This window comes from Oncorhynchus mykiss, chromosome 3, assembly GCF_057628025.1.
Source record: "Oncorhynchus mykiss isolate SJ-2025 chromosome 3, ASM5762802v1, whole genome shotgun sequence".
NCBI classification, from domain to species: Eukaryota; Metazoa; Chordata; class Actinopteri; order Salmoniformes; family Salmonidae; genus Oncorhynchus; species Oncorhynchus mykiss.
In genome coordinates this window covers 22,285,373-22,303,093 of record NC_143024.1, presented here as the reverse complement: position 1 = coordinate 22,303,093, position 17,721 = coordinate 22,285,373, and the positions used below count along the sequence as shown (strand labels likewise).

Sequence of the window (17,721 nt, the reverse complement as noted above, 5' to 3'; positions counted from 1 at the left end):
GTCGCAATTGTAAATGAGAACTTTTTCTCAACTTGCCTACCTGGTTAAATAAAGGTGAAATAAATCAAATAAAATACAAAAAATATACAGAGCAAAGCAAAACTCACAACAGTAATATGATGTCATCAAATGGCTTCTATATATGCTCCCTTCTCCATTTACCCCCCATTTCAAAGATGATCAACAATCAGCAGTCAGCATGGAAAACAGCAGCATGGGTTTATTTCCGTACTTGTGTTCACACAGTGTTTCAGATGATTTCACAGACAACAAGAAGGAGCTTGTCTTCTCTACAGAGAGCTGAAGAAGGCCAGCAAGGCTGTGTCAGGGGATGGCTGGACCAACAGCTTCTGGATCTATGGAAGGAAACACCATCACATGAACATTCCAGATTCATCCACTGCTGGACACTATTTACAATACATAGGCTTATACAAGAGTAACGACTTGTGTAATAACATATGTAATTACCATGTAACAGGCTGAGTGTAATCACAACACTAACAGATAAGACAATAGGCAGTGTGTGTATTCTGAAAGGTGGAGGTCACATGGTACAGTACCTCTCTAAAGTTGGGGTGTTGGGCATCTTGCACTAGCTGTAGTAGGACGGCCTCTGTGGTGGTCAGGAAGGCTCCACTCTGCCTCAACCGGGACAGGGCAAACAACCGGTCTGTCTGACTGGAGATGGAAAATAATATCTCAGCACCAGAAATGTTTAACCAGTGAAAATTTGAGCATATGTCATTGAAGAAAAACAGTATTGTCATATTGAAGAGAAATAGTAGGGAACACAGGAGGGAGTAGGGAGTACCTTCTGGATGAGACGGCATCAGCCACGATATGCACCTCCATACCCTTCTCCAGCAGGTCAAAGGTCGTGCACTAATTAGTGGGAGAAGAAAAGATAGATGAGCCCTATTTACAGTAAATTCAATTAATTATGAACTTGTTCCCAAGGGTCAATCTGAACACGGCTCTTAGATGCAGGTAGGGAAAAACTGATCACAGATCTGAGCTTAGGGACCAATTCCAGTCATATCTGACCCTGTGGTCTCACCGCGATGCAGGCCTGTGTCTCTATCCCACAGAGGATGGCTATCTTGGGATCTCCCAGGGCTTTGAGCTCCTTCTCCACTGGCTCTATCATCATGGTGAACTTGGTCTTGGCGTGGGCTGTCAGGTCCCCAGCCCCCAGCTCAGGCACCGTGGGACCCAGGCCTTTAGGGTACTGCTCTGTCACTATGGGGGGGATGCCCAGAACACGGGCTGCCTGGGGTGTGGACACACACACATTGAATTTGTATTGGCTGCTATGTGGGTGGCAACAACTTTAATTTGTAATGAGCTGTATGAATATGTGTGTGTGTGTGTGTACCTGTAGCAGTCTGGCTGCGTTGCTGACAATGTTGGTGAACTGGAAGATGTTGGGTCTGAACTTCTCCTGCATGTCACACAGTAAGAGTACTGAGCCCTTTGTTGACAGTCTGCCAATCCCTGCCACTGAGAGAGCAATGTGTAGTGAGAAAATGGAGAGAATAGAAGAGTCTAGAAGAAGTACTACATCAAAGGGGTGCTCAATGGATCAGATTCAGAGGACTGTGACAGAAAACATTTGTGACAGCAAAATCATGTTCTCAACTCTTAACATTTATTTATTCAACTCAAGTCACAGACGAGACAACAAGAGGATTCAATGAATGTAATTATTTCAATGTCATGCTGGCAGGGTAGCCTAGTGGTTAGAGTGTTGGACTAGAAACCGAATTCCCTGAGCTGACAAGGTACAAATCTGTTGTTCTGCCCCTGTTCCTAGGCCGTCATTGAAAATAAGAATTTGTTCTTAACTGACTTGCCTAGTTAAATAAATGTAAACAGTGGGTATGCTCATAGGGAACTCGTATGTCACATAGCTATAGCAGATTTAGATATTTCACTGTAATGTTTTCAATGCATGTCAACTTTAAAGGAATGCATGTCAACTTTAAAGGAATGCATGTCCAGGAATGCCTATCAAAAGAAAGTATATAAACATTAAATTGGTAAAGGCAAAATAATCAAACGTACTGTTGATAGTTGATAGTGGGGGGTCGACGTGTGGAATGGTTGAACTTGAAGGTCCAACTTTCTTCAGCTACCGGACAGTTGACACCCCCTCCTTATTAGCAAAATCTAGGAACATTTTAGATTTATGACAGAGTAAACGGGGTTACACATACAGTACACAGCCAACATTCAGCATGTGAAATAAAGGACCAAGACTGTCATATAATTAGACATTGATTGCTAGATCAAGCTGAAAAATATATTGGCTAAACAGAGACAGCGATAATTGCATTGACAACACACCTCAACAATTCACGAATAGATGGAAAAACCAAGAGATCAACTGTCAACTACGACCACTGTTCACAAATTACCCTAAAACGCCCCAATTTCCAATACACCAATCGAATGAGATGCATTGAACATTGACATTGGTTTCGGCCAATAGCATGCAGCGTTTTCCCCATAACGAGTGCGTGTCAGAATCTAGTGCACACACTCATGATAAGGACTGCTGAGGATGTCTGACAACGCAGAGTCTCCTACAGAAACGCAAAAAGATGAGCCTTCAACCCCACAACAGCCTACGGAAGACTCGGGGATGGCAGACGATAAGAAAAAAAGTAAATTATGAGCGAGTGTTTGACTCACAGTTAAAATTACAGTAAGATATCGTGCTTTCTGTTTACAAGTAAACTGACCCGGAAGAGGTTGATTGACAGTTGTCTCAGTCAATATAATTGAAACAATTTTGTGAACAGCGAATCGATGGTCAGGGATGTTCATATGTTTTAAGTAGGGCGGGCGCTGGCTGAATGGTTCACGTTTGCTTGCATTTCAAACTATGTTTACCTCTTACTTTAACACATTATACACATTTTTCTTTAAGGCTGAGACATCTTCTTTTTTCTTCTTTTCTTACTACATAGAACATGCCAAAATCCACTTTCAGACATTACGGCGTGTGTCATGGTCATGGTTATAATGATTTCACAGTCCAAGATATACGTATTTTTCCAGCTGACTATAACATAGCTGCAAACCTATGATAGTTTAGGTTGCAAAATTATGTGGCTAATACATCGATCACTAGTCACTTTAATAATGTTTACATATCACTCATCTCATATGTATATATTGCATTTTATACCATCTATTGCATCTTGCCTATGCCGCTCTGTCATTGCCCCTCCATATATTTATATGTATATATTCTTATTCCATTCCTTTACTTAGATTTGTGTGTATTAGGTAGCTGTTGTGGAATTGTTTGATTACATGTCAGATAATACATGTTAGATAATGCTGCACTGTTGGAACTAGAAGTACAAGCATTTCGCTACACTTGCAATAACATCTGCTAATCATGTGTATGTGACCAATAACAGATCAGGGTATTAACTTTAGTCTAGCAGTCTATTGTTATGCTATGCAAAATATACATGTATTCTGTCTCTCTCTCATTCTCCATTCATCCTCCTCTCCCAAGTTGATGTGTTGTTGAAGGCAGTAGGAGACACCCCCATCATGAAGACAAAGAAATGGTCGGTAGAGAAAGGGAGGACAGTGCAATCACTCTCTCAATTCATCTCTCGATTCCTCAAGATGGAGGCCAATGAACAGCTGGTGAGTTATTGTGTGCGTGCTTCTCAATAGTTGTCTCTTGCCTCCTTCCCTCCAGCTAGAGGAAGTGGACAGGTGATACCTCTGGTATATGCACCAATGAAGCAAAGATATGTTTAGAACTAACCTAAGATGGTTCATCTGTGTCGTTTTACAGTGGGAGCAAGTAAAGCCTAGCACGATCCTATAGAGTATCACAGTATGAGTCATTATACCCATAAAACCTAGCGGTCAAACAGGGAAATGGTTCCAATTGTTTTTCCACCATTCATTTTTCCCATAGGGGATTTTTAGAAACACTTAAAATAAAGGCTGTGTTTTGTGTAGGCTTACTCAAATCAAAATCAAATCAAATCAAATTGATTTATATAGCCCTTCGTACATCAGCTGATATCTCAAAGTGCTGTACAGAAACCCAGCCTAAAACCCCAAACAGCAAGCAATGCAGGTGTAGAAGCACGGTGGCTAGGAAAAACTCCCTAGAAAGGCCAAAACCTAGGAAGAAACCTAGAGAGGAACCAGGCTATGTGGGGTGGCCAGTCCTCTTCTGGCTGTGCCGGGTGGAGATTATAACAGAACATGGCCAAGATGTTCAAATGTTCATAAATGACCAGCATGGTCCAATAATAATAAGGCAGAACAGTTGAAACTGGAGCAGCAGCACGGCCAGGTGGACTGGGGACAGCAAGGAGTCATCATGTCAGGTAGTCCTGAGGCATGGTCCTAGGGCTCAGGTCCTCCGAGAGAGAGAGAGAAAGAAAGAGAGAATTAGAGAGAGCACACTTAAATTCACACCAGGACACCGAATAGGACAGGAGAAGTACTCCAGATATAACAAACTGACCCTAGCCCCCCGACACATAAACTACTGCAGCATAAATACTGGAGGCTGAGACAAGAGGGGTCAGGAGACACTGTGGCCCCATCTGAGGACACCCCCGGACAGGGCCAAACAGGAAGGATATAACCCCACCCACTTTGCCAAAGCACAGCCCCCACACCACTTACTCTGGTGTGACGTTTAGATAACCGTGTAAACTTCTCTCAGACATGGTGACTTTTATCAATATATTTGCCTGTATTTACCCCCCAACAAATGAAATGCTAATTATCTGCTAATGTGGCTATTATAAAGAACTACAAGTGCCGAATTGAGGCAAAGGTAAGAATCTCTGGAGTAATTATCTAATGTTAGCTAAATGTTGTAATTAATAAATTGGCAACATTTCTTAAAATGTACCTGTTAGCAAAGGTGCCAGCTAGAGATGACGTGCAGAAGCGTGCAGGGATTTGTAGTCTTGCAGGGTGCCTAGTCTGATGACGTGCAGAAGCGTGCAGGGATTTGTAGTCTTGCAGGGTGCCTAGTCTGATGACGTGCAGAAGCGTGCAGGGATTTGCAGTCTTGCAGGGTGCCTAGTCTGATGATGTGCAGAAGCGTGCAGGGATTTGTAGTCTTGCAGGGTGCCTAGTCTGATGACGTGCAGAAGCGTGCAGGGATTTGTAGTCTTGCAGGGTGCCTAGTCTGATGATGTGCAGAAGCGTGCAGGGATTTGCAGTCTTGCAGGGTGCCTAGTCTGATGCTAATTATCATATTTGAATCTGAGGATAAATAGAGGTGAATATATTGGTAAAAGTCACCTTGTCGGAGAGATATTGACATGGTTATCTAAGCGTCATGCCAGGGTAAGCCTACATGAAACGCAGCTCTTCATTTAAGTGTTTCTAAAAATCCCCTAAGAGAAATGAATGGTGGAAAAACGATTGAAACCAATTCCCTGTTTGACCGTTCTTAACGGATGCTTCAGCTTTATAGCCCCTGTGACATGTCTGGACTACCCCTTCTGTCTGTGACTGAGGTATGAACTGGAGAAAGCATCCTGGCCCCTTGATATGCACCCACTGTGGCCTTTGATCTGGGACCATAGTGTGTCAGCTTGTTCAATGATTCTAAACACCCATTTCTCACTCTCTCTCACTCACTCACTCTCACACACACACACACACACACACACACACACACACACACACACACACACACACACACACACACACACACACACACACACACACACACACACACACACACACACACACACACACACACACACAATGGGCTTTATTGGCAAGTGAAATAGATAATAAACAATAAAAAAAATCTCTCTCTCCACACAGTTCATTTACGTCAACCAGTCATTCTCTCCCTCGCCTGATCAGGAAGTAGGAGTCCTGTTTGAAGTGAGTACTTTTCATTTGAAATCATTTCTGGAGGCCTTGGGAAATGCAGTTTTTCTGTTATCTACTTGTCCTGTGGTAAGTTAGTTGACCACCGGAGGGAGGTCTAAATGAGCAATTCCCTGTGAGATGGAGCTTATCTCCACAGTGACTACTGTTCCCTGGGGCCAGTACACTACTGTATGTGTTATGTCAATACAGGCCTGGAGTATTCACCAAGGATGTATATAAACCCTGGATTGCTGATGCTATGTATTAGCCATTGAGAGGCTAGTAACAAGGAAAATGTTTTTGTTTTATTTTTAAGGTTTAGATCATAATAAAATGTAAACGTATGCATTAAGGTGTCTGTAATATCATAAACAAGATTATGTGAGAAAAGATGTGAGGTGATTCTGAGAATTTGGTTACAAAATAGCCTCTAGCCCAAGGCTACCCCTTCAGTGTTTACAGATCAGAAGGAACTGTATAGATGTTTGGCAGAAGCTCCACTATTCTCATTGCAAGCCTGTATGACCGAGCCAGCATCACATATGACTTACTATCTAATTCTCTTCAGGCCTGTTAACGCTGGGGTAAAGGCTGAAGGTTTATCAGGCACAGTTCACCTGATCTAAGGGTCAGGGTGGTAGTGTCCACTTGACCCCATCTTGACCCATGGCCTTGACCGTCCCTATTAAATACCCGCTAAATACTTCAGCTGATGTTTTGTGCTCCCTTTCCTATTCTAAAAGAGTAACTCTTACCCTCTGTGTTTTTCAGTGTTTTGGCAGCGATGGGAAGCTTGTTCTACATTATTGTAAATCTCAAGCCTGGGGTTAACAGTTTTTAGCCCTTTTCAGTTCAAACGCATACACACACAATATTGTTTATACTCCTTCCTTGCCTAAACCAATGTTGTCATTGCTAATTTCTTGTTTGTTTTGCTGTACATAACCAAATGTAAATAAATCATGACTATATACAGTAAACCCACTCTGTCCCCTGTGTTGTCTCCAGACAATTATAGACATTAATAGGAAAATGTCAGGATTTGGCTTTGCACAGGGGGCATAACCTGTCCGACTAGGATACTTACACTAAATATAACCCCACACAGATTGAGATGAGTGCAACAATTCAAACACAAACACTGTAATGACATGACATGGGATGGTGCCAAGAGTGGGTGAAAGTTGAGTTGGGGTTAGTCAAGAAAGGTAGAGGGGGGTACTAGGGAGGGAGGGAGACTGATATGGGAGAAAGTACAGTAACAGATGGACTTAGAGGGATTACATGGATTTGGGATGGGTCTGTGACACAAATTCCCAAGAAAGACAGAAAAAGGAGGAGTGTGGCGGGGGACTCACACTCGTCCTGGAGCATGAGAGAGAGTGGGAAAGGAGGATAAAGAGAGAGAGGAGCATCTGGCTGGAGAGGTAAGGGTCAAAACTGCTCATTCTGACAAAGGGGTATTAGAGAGAGGACTAGTGCGGAGTACTTGGGTTAAACCCGGGATAACAAAAATACCAAAAAATGTGTGCAAAGTTATTGCTTGGTCAACATAAATGTCTCAGCAAATCGGAGAGGACTGAGAAAAATACGAAAGAGGATAGGAAGGAAAGCCTGTGACGGAGGAAAATTAATGTCAGCAAAAGATGGCAGTAGAAAGATTGCATTGTAGTGATGGATGTTGTCTCAAGAGAAAAATAGTCTTCTGTTTCTTTTGTAGTGAGGCAACGATACAGTTTCGATTTGGTGCCAAATTTCAGGCTAAGAATTAGTAGTTCCTAGAACTGAGTAAGCTGTTAAGAGTTTGACATGGAGAAAAGAATGATGTCCTTCCTGATGCGCTCTGTATGGTTGTTTATTTGTCTTGTACTGTCCAGTCCTTCCTTTCAAAAAAAGTATAAAAATTGCAACTGAAATGACTGAAAGAGAATGTTGCTGTTGGTAACTGAGGATTATAGGGAAAATCACATTTTATTGGTCGCATACACATTTTTAGCAGATGTTATTGTGGGTGTTGCGAAATGCAGGTATAGTGAAATGGCACTGGGTTTTTAACATACTGTAGGTCATTTTGTGTTTAGCATTTTTTATTGCCCATTTGTTATGCCAATGGATTTCAGTTTATTGACTGCTACAGAATGTGCTGGGTATTAAACCTGAATATAATGGGCTTTGTAAACAATACCTGCAAATCTGAAAAGTTTTTCACCAGACATAGCCGCGGGAAGTAGTTTGGGGGTGCGGGTTTTTGCCTGCGTTACAGGCTGCTATATCGGTCCGCTAATACAGAACTAGTAAAACTAGTACTATTTTGTTAAACTTTTTTTTAAATTCAGATTTTTCAGGGAGTCCTTCAGCACCGATACTTCCCACTGAGACTGACTTGAAGATTCTAGTGATATTACAGTGATCGGCAGTCATACTAACTGGTTAATCTGTCCTGTGTTAACATTGCAGGGATCGCACACAGTGTGAGAGAGAGACCAGGAGAGAGAGCCAGAGTGGGTTTCACACTAACACACCTAACACAAACAGATTAGAGCAGATTAACATGGATTATCAGAAAAACGATTTAGATCAGAGGCTTAACTAATGATTTCATCAAAAAAAGTAATCTGTACATTTTATTCCCTCCATTTTATTCCTACTCTACTTTAAGTCGTAAGGAGGATGCCGTGAGAGGTAGAGGCAGGCCAGAACCTCTTAATCAGGAAGTAGAAAGTTAATAACGTGGTACAGGTCACAGAACGGTATGGATTACTCCAGAACCATATGCAAACACACAGTGAACTCTTGGACCTGTACGACCCGTCACCCTAAGCATTACTGTGAGTAAGATATACTGTATCTGCCCTAAGATGTGATCATACGGAAAACACTTGTACGCCAAAGCAAAATGTATTCCAATAATATCTCTACATTTGATGATACGTTTTACGGCTGGATCTGATAGTATCTGTATCAAGTCTGTATAATCAAAACTCACTGTGGGACTAGAGTGAAAAGTTAGGCGACAGAGATCTAGACAGCATATCCAATAGCTCTAAAGTTTATGATGAAAGGCGGCTAGGGACTAGTGATCTATTGACTCCCATTACTGTTGAATGGTTAGAGTGAAGAGCCCTAGGGATCTATAACAGCATAAACCTAGAGTCCTGGTCGGACAGACATGTCCTCCTACCATCCCTTTCTTTTCTCTTGGTCTGACCCCTCTCCTCTGTTCATTTGTGCATTCTGTCCATCTCTTATTTTCCATCCCTCTTTTACCTTGACAGAATCTTATCCGACTCTCTCTCTTTCCCCTTCTCTCTCTATTCTTGCTTTCCCTTTGTCCCCATTTTCTAATCTTTTCTCTACGTTGTTTTTTATCTTGTCTTGTTTTTTACGCTGTTCTTTCTTTATGAAACTCTCTTTCACTGATTTCAATCTATCACCAGAACTGTCATCATCTTCTTCATCATCCTCTACATCACCAATAACAACCTCATCCTCACATACTGCTGTTGATACTTATATCCCATCTACCTCCCTTTGTCCATCTCTTTCACCATCCTCTTCTTCTCTTTCCCCTGCCTTGAGTCTCTACACACTTCCTCTCCTCCTGCCCTATCCCTCCTTCTTGACCTTCTCTTACCCTCTCCCCTCCTCCCGGTGTGGCCATGTTGGAGAACATGTCTCGTCGGTCCCGCTCCCTGCTGTCCCTGACCCTGACCACTCTGGCTCTGGCCCTGTCCATCCTGGCTCTCTGCACCTCCTACTGGTGTGAAGGGACTCACAAGGTGGTCAAGCCTCTCTGCCTGTCTCCGGTCAAGATGAGGAACTGTGGGCAGAACAACAGTGAACCCTACACCACAGGTATGCCACCTACGTAACTGTCACCTGTGTAATTGTGATGTCATTTCCTGTGGCACTCTCAACACACCCAGTTCCAAGAGTGTCACCCTAACTTATTGACCCACCTCTCACGGTGATCATATGTATATCCTGTTACTGTCATCACTAGTCAGCCCTACAGATCCTACCAGCCCTAAGCTATTATCTAAACGTTTGGATGTCCAAGGGAGTCTGAACTGCATTCATTTGGTTCAAGTACCCATCTAAGTGTTAGACAAGTAGAAGGACAGTGTTTCACAAGAATTACACAACTGTAACACCATGGTGACATCTGCCAGCCATTTATGACATGCTGTCTTCTGACTGTGTGTGTGTGTGTGTGTGTGTGTGTGTGTGTGTGTGTGTGTGTGTGTGTGTGTGTGTGTGTGTGTGTGTGTGTGTGTGAGAGAGAGAAAGTGTCTTCTGTATGTGTGCATGCTTGTGTGTGTTCGGTGATAGTCTGCCTTGCTCTTCATGCCCACTTGGGTTGAAACCCAATCACAACCCACATCCAAGTGCTCCCAAATGGCCAAACACCCAAAAGATGCCAGTCTGATTTTGTTTTTAACTCCAAATCAACTGTTTTCAAAGAAGTTGTCAGTTGATCATCCCAGCAGTACGTTCTGGACACTTATGTGGCCTCTTCCCCTATTCTCCCAAGGTTTATGATACTGTACATATTTCATCTAACCTTTCAAACCTGCCTCCACATCCCTCATTGAAAACAACTTTGCTCTGAGCTGTAATCTACTGGGTGTGAGGAATGCAGATGAATCCTGGGGTTTTGTTCTGTCCTCTCTGCTCCCTGGTCTGTATTGTGCATAATCCAGTGAGATTAAGATTAACACTTTATAACTCCATACATTAATCCAGTTAGAGATCTGTAGCTGCAGTGTTCAGTACGTACTGTGGCACCGCTAACCACAGCAGGAGGCTCACCTGACACACATGCTAACCACAGCAGGAGGCTCACCTGACAAACATGCTAACCACAGCAGGAGGCTCACCTGACGCACACGCTCACACTAAGCAGGAGGCTCACCTGACACACACACTCACACACAGCAGGAGGCTCACCTGACACACGCTCACACACATGCACGTGAATACACACCCACGTTCACACATATGCATGTGAATAAACAAATACACACACTTAGTAACACAGGTGGTTGATCCTGTCGGAGTTATGTTATAAATACCTTAGTGTTGTAGACAATGGGAAATAGATTTGGGAGGGAATCCATTTAGAGGGATTACATCCAATGTGAGTTTTACTACAGAGATAGGAGCGACAAGCTGACCCAGTGTCATTCCCAAGAAATGGGATGCGATTTTAATCAATCCCTACTGGGCATTCACGTCAATTCAACGTCTATTTCATTTATTTGAAATGACATGGAAACAATGTTGATTCAACCAGTGTGTGCCCAGTGGGTCACTTCTTAGAAAGGATTTATCGAAAGAATTTAGGGTTTTACTCAGAATGTTCAGTTATTTGGAAGTTAATGGTTCTGGAGCGGCAGCTAGCCTAGTGGCTAGAGCGTTGGACTAGTAACCGAAAGGTTGCAAGATTGAATCCCCGAGCAGATAAGGTTAAAATCTGTCGTTCTGCCCCTGAATAATACAGTTAACCCACTGTTCCTAGGCCGTCAATGAATATAAGAATTTGTTCTTAACTGACTTGCCTAGTTAAATAAAGATAACATTTAAAAAAGAGAGGTGAACAGAAAGATCAGATGGATACCAAGATAATATTATACTCTCTCCAGAGAGCCCAACTCAGAACCCTTACAACATAACCCTGTCCTCCCCAGAGGAAATATAATATTCTACTCTCCCCAGAGAGCCCAACTCAGAACCCTTACAACAGAACCCTGTCTCCCCAGAGGAAATATAACATTCTACTCTCCCCAGAGAGCCCAACTCAGAACCCTTACAACAGAACCCTGTCCCTCCCAGAGGAAATATAATATTCTACTCTCCCCAGAGAGCCCAACTCAGAACCCTTACAACAGAACCCTGTCCCCCCAGAGGAAATATAATATTCTACTCTCCCCAGAGAGCCAAACTCAGAACCCTTACAACAGAACCCTGTCCCCCCAGAGGAAATATAATATTCTACTCTCCCCAGAGAGCCAAACTCAGAACCCTTACAACAGAACCCTGTCCCTCCCAGAGGAAATATAATATTCTACTCTCCCCAGAGAGCCCAACTCAGAACCCTTACAACAGAACCCTGTCTCCCCAGAGGAAATATAATATTATACTCTCCCCAGAGAGCCCAACTCAGAACCCTTACAACAGAACCCTGTCCCTCCCAGAGGAAATATAATATTCTAATCTCCCCAGAGAGCCCAACTCAGAACCCATACAACAGAACCCTGTCCCTCCCAGAGGAAATATAATATTCTACTCTCCCCAGAGAGCCCAACTCAGAACCCATACAACAGAACCCTGTCCCCCCCCCAGAGGAAATATAATATTCTACTCTCCCCAGAGAGCCCAACTCAGAACCCTTACAACAGAACCCTGTCTCCCAGAGGAAATATAATATTCTACTCTCCCCAGAGAGCCCAACTCAGAACCCTTACAACAGAACCCTGTCTCCCAGAGGAAATATAATATTCTACTCTCCCCAGAGAGCCCAACTCAGAACCCTTACAACAGAACCCTGTCTCCCAGAGGAAATATAATATTCTACTCTCCCCAGAGAGCCCAACTCAGAACCCTTACAACAGAACCCTGTCTCCCAGAGGAAATATAATATTCTACTCTCCCCAGAGAGCCCAACTCAGAACCCTTACAACAGAACCCTGTCCCCCCCCCAGAGGAAATATAATATTCTACTCTCCCCAGAGAGCCCAACTCAGAACCCTTACAACAGAACCCTGTCTCCCAGAGGAAATATAATATTCTACTCTCCCCAGAGAGCCCAACTCAGAACCCTTACAACAGAACCCTGTCTCCCCAGAGGAAATATAATATTCTACTCTCCCCAGAGAGCCCAACTCAGAACCCTTACAACAGAACCCTGTCTCCCCAGAGAGCCCAACTCAGAACCCTTACAACAGAACCCTGTCCCTCCCAGAGGAAATATAATATTCTACTCTCCCCAGAGAGCCCAACTCAGAACCCATACAACAGAACCCTGTCCCTCCCAGAGGAAATATAATATTCTACTCTCCCCAGAGAGCCCAACTCAGAACCCTTACAACAGAACCCTGTCCCTCCCAGAGGAAATATAATATTCTACTCTCCCCAGAGAGCCCAACTCAGAACCCATACAACAGAACCCTGTCTCCCCAGAGGAAATATAATATTCTACTCTCCCCAGAGAGCCCAACTCAGAACCCATACAACAGAACCCTGTCTCCCTAGAGGAAATATAATATTCTACTCTCCCCAGAGAGCCCAACTCAGAACCCTTACAACAGAACCCTGTCTCCCCAGAGGAAATATAATATTCTACTCTCCCCAGAGAGCCCAACTCAGAACCCTTACAACAGAACCCTGTCCCTCCCAGAGGAAATATAATATTCTACTCTCCCCAGAGAGCCCAACTCAGAACCCATACAACAGAACCCTGTCCCCCAGAGGAAATATAATATTCTACTCTCCCCAGAGAGCCCAACTCAGAACCCTTACAACAGAACCCTGTCTCCCCAGAGGAAATATAACATTCTACTCTCCCCAGAGAGCCCAACTCAGAACCCTTACAACAGAACCCTGTCCCTCCCAGAGGAAATATAATATTCTACTCTCCCCAGAGAGCCCAACTCAGAACCCTTACAACAGAACCCTGTCCCTCCCAGAGGAAATATAATATTATACTCTCCCCAGAGAGCCCAACTCAGAACCCTTACAACAGAACCCTGTCTCCCAGAGGAAATATAATATTCTACTCTCCCCAGAGAGCCCAACTCAGAACCCTTACAACATAACCCTGTCCTCCCCAGAGGAAATATAATATTCTACTCTCCCCAGAGAGCCCAACTCAGAACCCTTACAACAGAACCCTGTCCCTCCCAGAGGAAATATAATATTCTACTCTCCCCAGAGAGCCCAACTCAGAACCCTTACAACAGAACCCTGTCCCTCCCAGAGGAAATATAATATTCTACTCTCCCCAGAGAGCCCAACTCAGAACCCATACAACAGAACCCTGTCTCCCCAGAGGAAATATAATATTCTACTCTCCCCAGAGAGCCCAACTCAGAACCCATACAACAGAACCCTGTCCCCCCAGAGGAAATATAATATTCTACTCTCCCCAGAGAGCCCAACTCAGAACCCATACAACAGAACCCTGTCTCCCCAGAGGAAATATAATATTCTACTCTCCCCAGAGAGCCCAACTCAGAACCCATACAACAGAACCCTGTCTCCCCAGAGAGCCCAACTCAGAACCTATACAACAGAACCCTGTCCCCCCAAAGGAAATGTAATATTCTACTGTCCCCAGAGAGCCCAACTCAGAACCCATACAACAGAACCCTGTCTCCCCAGAGGAGAGATGAACTGGCTAAGATCCGCCAGAGACAGCTGGACAATGCTGTCCACTACATCTGGGAGACAGGAGAGGACAAGTACACCTTCAGATACTTCCACACAGGCTTCTGGGAGAGCTGTGAGAAACACGTTGATGGTGAGAAAGGCTACAAGCACACTTTACTTTTCTCTCTCACAAAAAGTTGTAAACTGCTAATATTGTTCTAATCTTTCCTCCAGGTGAGAAGTGTCGCAGCTTTATTGAGCTGACTCCTGGCGAAACACAAGGTGTGTTCTCTCTCTCTCTCTCTCTCTCTGTCTCTCTCTCTCTCTCTCTCTATCACTCTCTCGCTTCCTCTTTGCCTGTGGTGTTTAGTTTTGCATTATGTTATTTTGAGGATGGGCTTCCCATTGATACAGTGTGTGTGTTTGGTTTTATTATCCTTGTGGGGACCAGATATGGGGAAGTTCGGACATGTGGGGACAAGGAAAAAGGCTATTTTAGGCTCAGGTTAGGTTTAGGGTTACAATTAGGGTTAGGGGGTTGAGGTTAGGGTTAGGGCTTAGGGAAAATAGGATTTTGAATGGGAATCAATTGCTTGGTCCCCACATGGATAGTAAAACAGATGTGTGTGTGTCTGTGTGTGTGTGTCTCCAGGTGTGTTGTGGCTATCGGTGATATCTGAGTTCACTTACATCGGTCTATTGGGAATGGGCTTTCTGTTGATGTGGTTGGAGTTGTTGTGTTCCCATAAGGAGATACACGCTCTCAAAATCAACGCCTATGCTGCCATCTGCACCGTACTGTCAGGTAATGCCTCTACTCCCTCCCTCCCTCCCCTGTCTTTACTGTATGAAGCACTTCTCTTGTTCATATTCTTCCATCTCCAGACTTCACCTCTTTATCTCGGTCTGCCTCCCATCCTCTAGCCAAGATGTTCAGTTAAAGAATCAATGAAACAGTAAATCAATACTTTTCTCTCTCCCCTTCCAGGTCTGATGGGGATGGTGGCCCACATGATGTACACCACAGTGTTCCAGATGACTGTCATCGTTGGCCCTAAAGACTGGAGGCCTCAGACCTGGGACTACGGCTGGTCATTCGCGTGGGTATTCATTCACACTCTTAGTAGTGAATAGTAGGGACCCTTCTTTCATAGCCCTCTCTCTCTAATGACCCCTCCCCATCTCTCTGTGGTCTCTCCTCAGCCTGGCGTGGATCTCCTTCAGCTGTTGTATGGGAGCTGCAGTCTTCACCCTCAACTCTTACACCAAGACCATCATCGAGCTACGCCACAAACAGAGGCTCCGATTGGAGGAGGCCCGCGCCGCCACCCACGCCCCTCCCTACAATGAGGTGGTTCCCGGGAGCGGGCTCTACTCTGTCAGCGGCCTATTGCAGTGCCCAGACGGGATGATTGACGTGGCGTGGGCGCCTGACGGGACTGTGATGGGGGTGGGGAACGGGGATGTACCAACTCTGGTGTTGGTAGGAGGGTGTGGGCCAGAGGGCTGTGAGGACTGTGAGAGAGAGATGGATGAGATGGAGGAGGCCATGGAGAGGGAAAGAGCTGATTCGCCTTGTTAATAAGTGATGGGTGGGGCTAAAGAGAACAGAGGAGGACTATGGGTAATGTAGTCACTTTTCAGGTACTGTATATGCACCATGAGCTCTCAAGATGGAAAGAGTAAGACCGAAAAATAGTGAGACTGAGAAAGTGGGAGGGAAATAGTTCTGACATAAGATATGAGAGATAAGGAATGCTGATATACTTCTCTTGCACTGCTTGTGGGGCAGAAGCAGCACTTGATGGACATGGGACACAGGAACTGTGTTGGCTGTAAGAGCTACAGTATCCCCTCTTTGACATTGAACAGAGATCACCTTGACATACATGGTTCGGGCTAACGCTCCTCACATTGTCATTCATTAATACAGTAGTGCCTAATGGTAAGGGATTGTTATACAGTATACATGTACACTACCGTTCTAAAGTTTGGGGTCACTTAGAAATGTCCTTGTTTTTGAAAGTAAAGCAATTTAGTTGTTCTGAGAAATGAAGGCTATTCCATGTGAAAAATTACCAAGAAACTGAAGATCTCGTACAACGCTGTGTACTACTCCCTTCACAGAACAGTGCTAACTGTCTCTAACCAGAATAGAAAGAGGAGTGGGAGGCCCCGGAGCACAACTGAACAGGAGGACAAGTACATTAGAGTGTCTAGTTTGAGAAACAGACAAGTCCTCAACTGGCAGCTTCATTAAATAGTACCCGCAAAACACCAGTCTCAACGTCAACAGTGAAGAGGCGACTCCAGGATGCTGGCCTTCTAGGCAGAGTTGCAAAGAAAAAGCCATATCTCAGACTGGCCAATACAAATAAAAGATTACAATGGGCAAAAGAACACAGACACTGGACAGAGGAACTCTGCCTAGAAGGTCAGCATCCCTGAGTCGCCTCTTCACTGTTGATGTTGAGACTGGTGTTTTGCAGGTACTATTTAATGACATTTCCAGCTATAATAGTCATTTACAACATTAACAATGTCTACACTGTATTTCTGATCAATTTGATGTTATTTTAATGGACAACAAAATGAGCTTTTCTTTCAAAAACAAGGGCATTTCTGAGTGACCCCAAACTTTAGAAGAGTAGCGTGTGTAAATGTATCCATGTTAGAAATAGTTTTACCATAAGTATCCAATACTTTCTGACCTTTGTAAATCATGCTTTCACTTCGTCTGAATGTGTCCCGTTCTGAATCTGTAAAATAAACAATCATCTCTGTGTCAATCTGAAGTGGAACTGATGTTATTCATGCAGTCTCAGCCCTGCTCCCCCTCCTCCCCTATAGGAGACATCGACCTTATCTGCATTTCTCTATCTGTCTGTGGTAGCTCTACTGTAGATCTCTCTATCTCTCTGTGGTATCTCTACTGTAAATCTCTATTTCTCTATCTCTCTGTGGTATCTATACTGTAGATTTCTCTATATTTATCCATCTGTCTGTGGTATCTCTACTGTAGACATCTCTGTATTTCTCTATCTCTCTGTTGTAGCTCTACTGCAGATCTCGCTGTATTTCTCTATCTCTCTGTTGTAGCTCTACTGTAGACATCTCTGTATTTCTCTATCTCTCTGTTGTAGCTCTACTGCAGATCTCTCTGTATTTCTCTATCAGTGTAGATGAAGGGGCAGAGACAAGTTAAATAATAATTTTTAAGCCTTGAGACATGGATTGGTTAAGTGTGCCATTCAGAGCGTGAATGGGCAAGACAAAAGATTTAAGTGCCTTTGAACGGGGGTTGGTAGTAGGTGCCAGGTGCACCGGTTTGTGTCAAGAGCTGCTGGGTTTGGTCCACCACCCAAAGGACATCCAGCCAACTTGACACAACTGTGGGAGGCATTCGAGTCAACATGAGCCAGCATCAATGTGGAGCACTTTCGAAACCTTGTCGACTCA

At 44.0% G+C, this 17,721-nt stretch overlaps 3 protein-coding genes across 4 annotated transcripts; 2 read left to right on the top strand and 1 right to left on the bottom strand.

Annotated features, from left to right (window-relative positions):
* Positions 1-192: 192 nt before the first annotated feature.
* On the bottom strand, positions 193-2,542 carry isoc2 (isochorismatase domain containing 2). Of its 2 annotated transcripts, none has more exons than XM_021623027.3 (7): positions 2,350-2,542; positions 2,068-2,172; positions 1,379-1,503; positions 1,061-1,273; positions 815-885; positions 564-681; positions 193-356 (listed from the first exon to the last, which is right to left on the bottom strand). In XM_021623027.3, coding segments are annotated over exons 2-7 (594 nt in total). In that variant the 5' UTR covers positions 2,069-2,172; positions 2,350-2,542; the 3' UTR covers positions 193-290. The 2 variants fall into 2 exon arrangements, with proteins under 2 accessions (XP_021478702.1, XP_090081176.1); XM_090225050.1 differs by having other exon boundaries at positions 1,379-1,444; positions 2,350-2,483.
* Positions 2,534-6,872, top strand: LOC110537203 (ATG12 autophagy related 12 homolog (S. cerevisiae)). The gene is made up of 4 exons (XM_036968666.2): positions 2,534-2,669; positions 3,536-3,672; positions 5,842-5,904; positions 6,664-6,872. The coding sequence occupies exons 1-4, from the start codon at positions 2,567-2,569 to the stop codon at positions 6,721-6,723; spliced, it is 363 nt and encodes a 120-aa protein (XP_036824561.1). The 5' UTR covers positions 2,534-2,566; the 3' UTR covers positions 6,724-6,872.
* A 367-nt stretch (positions 6,873-7,239) lies between these two features.
* On the top strand, positions 7,240-17,051 carry LOC110509008 (germ cell-specific gene 1-like protein). The gene is made up of 7 exons (XM_036968647.2): positions 7,240-7,319; positions 8,350-9,747; positions 14,231-14,413; positions 14,497-14,544; positions 14,915-15,067; positions 15,251-15,362; positions 15,466-17,051. The coding sequence occupies exons 2-7, from the start codon at positions 9,552-9,554 to the stop codon at positions 15,842-15,844; spliced, it is 1,071 nt and encodes a 356-aa protein (XP_036824542.1). The 5' UTR covers positions 7,240-7,319; positions 8,350-9,551; the 3' UTR covers positions 15,845-17,051.
* The last annotated feature ends 670 nt before the right edge of the window (positions 17,052-17,721 follow it).